The sequence below is a fragment of the Macaca thibetana genome, chromosome 1, assembly GCF_024542745.1.
Source record: "Macaca thibetana thibetana isolate TM-01 chromosome 1, ASM2454274v1, whole genome shotgun sequence".
NCBI classification, from domain to species: Eukaryota; Metazoa; Chordata; class Mammalia; order Primates; family Cercopithecidae; genus Macaca; species Macaca thibetana.
This window is the reverse complement of record NC_065578.1, coordinates 205795991-205805340: the sequence shown is the minus strand read 5'-3', so window position 1 is coordinate 205805340 and position 9350 is coordinate 205795991. Positions and strand designations below refer to the sequence as shown.

General features: G+C 46.1%; 1 protein-coding gene across 1 annotated transcript in view; it reads right to left on the bottom strand.

Moving 5' to 3' along the window:
- Positions 1 to 1688: 1688 nt before the first annotated feature.
- SLC35F3 (solute carrier family 35 member F3) overlaps positions 1689 to 9350 on the bottom strand; it is a 108060-nt gene continuing 100398 nt past the window's right edge. The window contains exons 5-7 of the mRNA XM_050770473.1: positions 7535 to 7727; positions 5993 to 6082; positions 1689 to 3168 (exon numbers count right to left, since the gene is read on the bottom strand). Of these exons, the coding sequence (XP_050626430.1) occupies positions 2933 to 3168; positions 5993 to 6082; positions 7535 to 7727 (519 nt within the window). The 3' untranslated portion in view covers positions 1689 to 2932. The remainder of the gene's footprint in view (positions 3169 to 5992; positions 6083 to 7534; positions 7728 to 9350) is intronic.

The window sequence follows — 9350 nt, the reverse complement described above, 5'->3', positions numbered from 1 at the left end:
CTGAAACTGTATGCCCACTAAACAATAACTCTCCATTTACCCTCTCCCCAGCCACTGGCAACCAGCATTCTGCTTCCGTCTCTATGAGTTTGACTACTCCAGGAATCTCATATAAGTGGAATCAGACAGTATTTGTCCTTTTGTAACTGGCTTATTTCACACAGCATAATGTCTTCAAGGTTCAACATATTGTAGCATGTGTCAGAATTTCCTCCTCCTCCTCCTTCTGCTCCTCCTCCTCCTCTTCCTCCTCTCCCTCCTCCTCCTCCTCCTTCTTTTTTGAGACAGGGTCTTGCTTTGTTGCCCAGGCTGGAGTGTAGTGGTGTGATCAAAGCTCATTGCAGCCTCCAACGCTTGGGCTCAAAGGATCGTCTTGCCTCAGTCTCTCGAATAACCAGGGGTACAGGCATGCACCACCATGCCCAGCTAACTTTTGAGTTTTTATTTTTGTAAAGAGAGGGCCTCACTATGCTGCCCATGCTGGTCTTGAACTCTTGGCTTCAAGGGACCCTCCTGCCTCCACCTCCCAAAGTGCTGGGATTACGGGTGTGAGCCACTACACCTGGCTCAGATTTTCTTTCGTTTTAAAGTGGAATAGTATTCCACTGTATGGCTGTGCCACATTTTCTTTATCCACTCATCTGTCAATGGGCACGTGGGTTGCTTCCACCTTTGGTTGTTGTGAAGAGTGTTGCCGCGAACGTGGGTGTGCACGTAGCCCTTTGAGTCCATGGTCTCAACTCCTTTGGGTTTTCATGATCATTTTTGCCCAACGGGAGAATAAGATAAACCTACCTTAAGGCAGGGCTTTCCCACTTTTTCATGTTCAGGCTTACAAAGGAAATATCTGTTTGTCTCCCTGGGATTTGGAGCCTCAACAGGGTGGTGGAGGTGACTAGCCCAGCATCCTGCTGCCCCAGCTGCCCACTCCCAGACATGCTTGGACACACTGGGTAGGGGAGCTCTCTGCTCTGGATAACAAGATTCTCCAGGTTTAGAGTCCATGTGTCAAGTGGTCCGTGTGGTGCATGGAGTATAGATGCTCTAGGTGTGGGTGATGGGATGAGGTGTATGAAAAAGGCTCTCACTTCCCCTTGGCTCACACCCCTTCCTAGAGTTGGCCCTCTGTAGCCCTAGAATGAGACCCACTGGCTCTCATAGCCCCCGGCATAGCAGCTGCTTGGAACAGCTGCATAATGTTACTGAAGTGGATCAATCAAATTATCCAAAAAGCCAGCATTAGGTTAGGATGCCCGAGGCAGGCAGGCGGCTGTGGGGGCTGAGCTGGAAGACTGGACTGGGGCTGCCGCTCTGGGCGGCACTTAGAGACCAGTGTAAACTGAGCTGCGGATCCCGTTCAGAAGAAAAAGTGAGAAGGAAGCCACAGGCAGGGCTGAGCAGAGGGCAGGTACCTTGAGGGAGAGGGAGAGGAACAGGGAGAAGGAGGGGAGGGAGAGGCTGCCCCAGGACTTAGAGCTTCTGTGAGGCTTTGGGGATGCTTCTGCATTTCACTTTTGCAAAAGTCAATTCTATCGACATTACAGTCTCCTTCCCTTGAGGCAGATGGGCTGGCTTACCCACCTTGAAGGTTCTTAGGGGCAGGTGCAGTTGAGAAAAAGCCAGAACGTGGGGAGGACTGCTTCCGGACTGGTGCAGTGGGAAAGAATGGCCACCAAGACAGCACTGAATGCTTCTTTTTCAAATATTTTATTAATCTGTTTGGCCAAACAGGTAATGGAAACTGAGAATAATAATTTGCTAAAAACTTCAGGTCATGAATGCCCCTTTCCCCCAGGAAACAAAAGACTCCATGGTTACAGAATGCACCATTGGGTTATGACAACATTTCAAAATAATGTTTCCATTTCATATGTAACAATGTAAACTTCAAAAATAGTAAACTCTAACCCCTGACCCTCTTTACAGATCTATCACAGATAGAATTTTCTGGCAGACCTAAATTGTGTAAGTAAACAGCCTGGTGCTTAAAAGTTTCATAAAAAGGTTTACAGATTTCAGTAAATAATTTTTCAGTCTTGGTCAGGAAGTAAAAGCAGCCAGCAATTCCCCTCCTGCACAAGGTACCTTACATGGGTATTGTACACCCTGGGCCACACTCCGTATACACTGGCCATCAGCTCTGTCATTTTTGTACACAGACATACACATATATAGAGAGTTTTATTTGTTTCTAAAGATTTTTACATCTAAATTATAAGACGGCGCCAGTGACGTATCACGTCACCTCGCTTCACATAGGTAAAGACGAAAATTCTGTAGAAGGCACTGTGATTTCTCTTGCACGATCTTACACAGACACATGAGAGCAGGCCAGCCGGGGCTTGGACTTATCTTGTCCTTCCTGGTACCTGGCACAGACCTGTCCTCTGATAGTTTTTGATGTTCATCATCCATTTCTGCCTTGCCTCTTCACATCCCAGACATCCTTCCCTCCCTTCTTCCATCCCTCCATCCATCCATCCAAATAAATTGACAGTTATCTTTTGGTTCATTGAAACTCCTTAAAATTAAGAGTACAGCTCTGGTATAAAACAAAATATGACCTACCATAGCTGAAAAATAATCACAGTGTACAATGTCATGTTCAGTTGCTAAGATTCTAAACACTTGCCCTGACTTGTCAAGAACGTCAGCCATCCAAAACGATCTATGCAGGGATCTTTTAAACCCACTTTACATTCGTTGGAAAAGCACTGAGAGGTTCTTCTTTCCTCTTTTGTATTGAATTGGTACCCTTTAGTGGAAGGTCTGATGTGGAAAAGTGCAAGCAAATTGGACATGCCAATAAATACCATAGAACTTACCGCAGATGACCAAAACTGTACAGGTATGTACACCTTACCCAACTGAGGTTCCTCCCGGCAGGAATAGACCTCCCAGTCATTACCACCGAGTTCTAGAGGAGTTGGTGTTAGCGGGCGAAGGAAGGGCGGGCTCTTCTGTTCTTGCTCTGAGGTCCTGAGCTCAGGTCGGCAGCGCCCTCTGCAGGCTCCTCCTTCTTCCTCACTTTGAGGCGGGTGAGCAGCTTGATCAACCACACATCCCACTCCTCTGGCAGGAGCAGGAGGAGAAAACCCAGGCCGATGATGATGATGGCGATGACACGGACCCCATTGAAGACAATCTGACTGGTGTAGTGATCAATCACTGTGGGAGACAGAGCATGGAGGTTACCCAGCTGCAGGGCTGGGGGCATGTCCCCGGAGAGCGGGCAGGGTCTGGGGGCATCCTCCTCTGCCTGGCAGTGTTGTGGTCTTGCCTGGACCATAGGATTCTCCTCAGTATGATTTTGTTCCAGGTGGGCTGGGGTTACCTCTCGTAAATTACCCTTAACTTTATAAAACCTCTCTGGTATGAGGCCTTGCATTTGTATGTCACCTCCCAAAACTGACTTGATAGTTCAAACATTGATATATGTGATTAAAAAAAGTGAATGAAGGGCAATTGAGGAGATGAGAGAGAGAGAGAGAGAGAGATTACACACACACACACACACACACACACATATTTGACCCTTGAACAACATGGGTTTGAACTGTACAGATCCACTTACATGTAGATTTTCTTCCACCTCTGCCACACTAAGACAGAAAGACCAGCCCCTTCCTTCTCCTCCTCAGCCTACTCAGTGTGAAGATGACCGTGAAGATGAAGACCTTTATGATGGCCCACTTCCACTTAACGGGTAGCAAATAGACTTTCTCTTTCTTATGATTTTCTTAATAACATTTTCTTTTCTTCAGCTTTATTGTAAGAGTACAATATATCATACAAATAACACACACGACATATGTGAATCAACTGCTTTTCATCAGTAAGGCTTCTGGTCAACAGTACCCCATTAGTAGTTAAGTTTTTGGGGAACTGACAGTTGTATGTGGATTTTCAACTATTCAGGGGCTGGTGCCCCCAATCTCTCTACATTGTTCAAGGGTCAACTGTATTTTTTTGTTTTTTTTGAGACAGTGTCTCACTGTCATGCAAGCTGGAGTGCAGTGGTGCGATCAGGGCTCACTGCAACCTCCACTTCCTGGGCTCTAGTGATCCTCCCATCCAGCCTCCTGAGTAGCTAGGACTATAGGTGCCACCACACCTGGCTAATTTTTGTTATTATTATTATTATTATTATTATTTTGTAGAGATGGGGTTTTGTCATGTTGCTCAGGCTGGTGGAGAACTCCTGGGCTCAAGTGATCGTCCCACCTTGGCCTCCCAAAGTGCTAGGATTACAGGCGTGAGCTCCCGTGCCTGGTCCATATTTCAGTTTTTAATATTGGTTAAACATTCTGTTAATTCAGCAGATAAGGAGAATCAACCAGCCAGTCCTGTGAGCAGATGTCAGGGAGAACCCAAAAGCTGGGCAATGACTCTGCTTTGACAAGTGAGATACCCAGCAGGTTCCCCGGCTTCTCGCTTCCAATCAAGAGTGGCCTGGGATTCCTTTTTTGGACTCATCATTAAACCTTTTATGTTGCAGGTAAGTAATGAAAAATTATTTTAATTACTCTCTCAAACACCTGGCCATATTGTACACTCAAAGTAAGTTTCTATACAAGACAACTGGAACATGCCTTCTGGAGACAGGAACACGGTGTGACTACAAACTAAAGATGCAAAGAATGTAGGGGGAGAATGGTGACAAGAGATTTTTCAGAAGCCTGCAGTGTCTGGACCATTTTCCTTTTTTACCAGCTGTCTAGGAGCTCAGGTGCTTTCTGCATTTTGAAATGCTGTCTCATTGATTATTTCATCTGGTTGTCACATCAACCGAGGTAGCAAGGGTAGGTATGATTTCTCATTTGCAGGGGAGGCAAGCTAAGGCTCAGAGAGCAGATGAGTTGGGACCACAGATCTCCAGGTGGGCTGTGGTGGTGCTGGGCCCGAGCCCTGTCTCCTGACGCCTCCCCCAGGCCTGGTACTGCCGCCGCTGTGAGGCAGTCCTTCCACAGGAGTCTGGGCTGTGGTGGGGCAGAGAGGTCCAGGGCCTGTGGAATGGGAGCGGTGGGAAACATGGGGAAAGGCTTGGGAAATTGGGGTGCCCGCAGGCATACTCACCACCACATTGAACAGGATAAGGGTTTGCCATTCCCTTGGGGTTGGGGGTGGCGGTGATCTTTTAATGGCCTGGAAGTGGCAGGATTTTGGAGGTGGATTTGGAGGAAGCTGTGCCAGGGACAAAGGAGTGAGTGTTCTGGGGAGGACAGATTCACAGCCCTTTTCTCGCTGAGAGAAGGATGCCTAGGGAGGTCAGGTGTGAGGCTAGGAGGTTCTGGGAAGAAAATCCAAAATTCCCATCCGTGTGAGCCAGGAAAAGGAAGGTGGTGAGGGGCAGGTGAAGACAAGCTTCTGAAAGAGCTGTCAACTGTGTGCGCCTTGGCAACAAGTCCCCAGGGGAAAACAAAGGGCGGTCCCGAGTTCCTGGGCAAAGGACGTTCCCTCCCTGTCTTCCTGGAGGTCAGGGAAAATCACGTTCATACTTCTTCAGCTTGTCAGCGTGAATCTACCTCATGCCTTGAGCAAATTTTCTCCCCCAGAAAGTTACCTGCAAAAGTTACATTTTTTTCTGCTACATAATTGCCTACATTTTTTAATAATGCTGATGAGATTCATTTCTGCTCCCCATACCAGTTAGATCCAGATGGCTTTAGACTTACTGTATCTTGAAGTGGTATGTGAAAATCAGCCCATTATGGAGAAAATATTGCGTATATAATGACTATTAACATTTCACCTAAATGCTTTTATTTATTTATTTATTTTTGGCAGATGGTTAAACACGCATTCTATAGGAGACACAGCAAGAATATATGTAAGTATGTATGTGAGAGTATGTGTGTGTATGAGTGTGTGTGTATGCATGTGTGTATGTGTGTGCATGTGTGAGTGTGTATGAATGTGTGTATGTGTGTGTGTGAGTAGGTGACTGAGTGCGTGTGCTTATGTGCAGATATAGAAAGCCGCATAGAGTTACCTGCATTCACAGGTACGCTGAGGACGATTCCAAGAGACATCAGAGTGGGATATGTAACAGCAATTCCAAAATTTAATACAATATTGAATGCTGAAATAAAGAATGTAAATAACGAGTGTTATTCACGACTGCTCTGTACTTTACCTCCCTGCTGGCCTATCTGACCCAGGTTTCGCTGATGGGGCTGGAGTCATAGGAGTTACAATGACCCTTTGCTCTGATTCAGTGAACTCAGAGTTCCTCTGGGGGTTCCAGGACTTGGGACCAGGAGCAGACACTCTGAGTACTCAGCCCCTCTGTTCCCTGATTTTGAAGAAGGGAAATAAGTTTGGAAATGGTAACCATTGAGAAGGTGACTGGGACCATCTTACCAGTTTTGCTTTTCTCTGCTGCTGGCAATGAACAGGAGCTCTGGGAATTTTTTTTTTTTTTTTTTTTTTTTTTTTTTTTTTTTTTTTTGTGAGGCACGGTCTTGCACTATCACCCAGGCTGGAGTGTAGCACACTGTGGTGCAATCACAGCTCACTGCAGCCTCAACCCCTCTGCTCAAGTGATCCTCCCCCTTTAGCCTCTTGAGTAGCTGGCACTACAGATGCACACCACTGCACCTGGCTAATTTTTAAATGTTTATTGGAGATGAGGTCTCATCATGTTTCCCAGGCTGTTCTTGAACTCCTGGGCTCAAGCGATCCTCCCGCCTTGGCCTCCCAAAGTGCTGGGATTATAGGCATGAGCCATTGTGCCTGGCTGTGTTTTTAGATGGAAATTGGATAAGTCACCTCCTTGGTTGCATTCCTGCCTAGCTCTAGACTTATATCAAGTAATGGAGACAATGATGATGATGACATTAATAATAATGATAATCTATGGTATTCTATAGTATTTATTGAACATTGACACTTATCAGGCAATTTTTTTTTTTTTTTTTGAGATGAAGTCTTGCTCTGTCCCCCAGGCTGGAGTGCAGTGGCGTGATCTCGGCTCACTGCAAGCTCCGCCTCCCGGGTTCACTCCATTCTCCTGCCTCAGCCTCCCGAGTAGCTGGGACTACAGGCACCCGCCACCACGCTCAGCTAAGTTTTTGTATTTTTAGTAGAGACGGGGTTTCACCGTGTTAGCCAGGATGGTCTCAATCTCCTGATGTTGTGATCTGCCTGCCTCGGCCTCCCAAAGTGCTGGGATTACAGGCATGAGCCACCGCGCCTGGCCCTTATCAGGCAATGTTTTAAGAGCTCGGCAGGTGTTAATTTACCAGCTCCTTGCTGTACTATGCTTAGTAGGTAACATGCAACACACTGGGCTATTAGTTCATTATTCAGAGCAGCAGTGACCACTGTGACTACTACATTGATACTGGTTCTGGAATTCAAATCCAATGTCATCATTTCAAAGACTACTTTGTGAAACAGAAATATCTTAAAAACCGGTGAGAACTAAAGAATAGCAATGAGCACTGTTGTCTGCCTTCAGGGAACATGTTTCCCAAGGGTCCTCTGCTGGTGATTGCTTTCTGGGAATTCTGGACAGCTGGTCACCACTTACTCAATAAGAGAACTGAAAATCCACAAAGATTTCCCCATGGAATGTCATCAAAAGAGCTCCAGTATTCCACTTTGGTAAAGTAGAGGATAATAGGAATGCAGGTGATGAAGAGGATGTTAAACACACCCAAGATGGACAAAAATAAGGCGGCTTCTCCAAACTTAGCACTGCCCAGGAGGAGCTTGAACAAAACCTGTAGGAGAAAGCAGAGGAGGACGGGGTGAAGGCTCACCTCAGACCCCAACATGATGTAAGTGAAGCAGAGTTCACTCCACAATGCTGGGGTTGCACTGCAGGATGGAAACCAGATTCCAGGCGAATTCCATGGGGTTTGACCTGTGTTCATTTGCACACATATTCAAATCCCAGTGACATGGCAGAGGAGAGTTGCTCTTTGGTTATAGAGAAAGCATCTTTGGGAGTCATGGGTTTTCATACTAGGTTTGATTTGTCTGTGTTGTGTTCCTGACACTACATCACTCAAAAACATCTGCCATGATTACACATCCTCTCAGAGACCCCTAGAAGGGATCCTTGACCCTGTATAAGCAGGATGAACACCATTGCTCCCAAGAAAGAGTGCTCTGGCTGCAAAGACATTTTCTGTAAATCAAGGGTGGAGGGATTTTGCTCATATCTGCTCCATCCCACCATGTCCATTCCAGAAATGGCATGGGTTTTAGTGGAATGCACCAAAATTTTATTTTCTTGCACCTGTTCTTTTTTGCACATCATTTCAGGGGTTTGGAAGGCCAGGAGGAGAGGGCAAATGTGATGGGAGTGGCCAGGAGCTGAACTGAGAGATGCAGGTGGCCCCAGGGCAGCTCCTGTGCTGAGTGAGCTGTGGTCTAATTTGAGTCTCCCCATCGTTGTCTCCCTCACTTTTCCTGCTTTCTCTTTGTTCAGCCATTTCCCAACTCATTCATGTATTTCCTAAAAAATGTGCAGGAAGTATGGACAGGGAAGTAAATGGCTTTCAGCCTCTTACTTAGGAGGCCCCATGGACAAGTTGCAGGTGGTAGAGGAGTTGGAGATGGGAATCTGAATCAGAATATTGTGTTCATTGTGGATTGTGTTTCTCCCTGTTTTTTTGCTCCTCATTAGGCCACAGCGATTTGAGTCTAGCAGAGTGTATGTAGCCTTCTAATATCTTCTGCATTTGGACGGTTGCTAGAGTCTCAGAGTGGTGCTCGATTATCGCATCTCCTCAGTGAGAGGTGTTCAGAGAAAGAAAATGACATGTGTGTCTTCCTCTGTGGGAGGTGAGGGCAGGGAGGTGATAAAGGATAAGGCTGAGTTATTTCACTTGCCCAAAACCAGAACACATGGTACTCACAGAGCTGGGGGAAAGAATGTCTTTTCTTATGACTCTCTACAGTACTTAAATTATATCGGTCCTATTGTCTGGATCCACAAAGGGCTGATAAGTCTCAAAACTAAAATCTCATTTCTCATTGGATCTTCTAGGTCAGTTCTCCAACTTGGAGTCCTGAAAATATTTGCATTCTCTGCAATGGATCTTAGGAGAAGGAGAGAGGAGGAGAAGGGAAGTGAGGGGGGAGAGCAGCCAGGAGACTTGATAAAGTAGGAGGTGAACAGAGAAAGGGACCTGAGTGCGGGAATAAAAATTTGTTTCCTCTAGACCTGAAGTTGGCAAGTGCTTTCCCATGGTTCCCAACATTTCATCAAAATACTTAATTATCCCCATATTACAGCTGTTGTACTTTTATTTATTTAGCCTTCAAGGCAGTACTGGAAATGCATATGGATTCATAGCGAGCAGTGGAGGCTGCAAAAACTGTGTGGGCAAAGATTT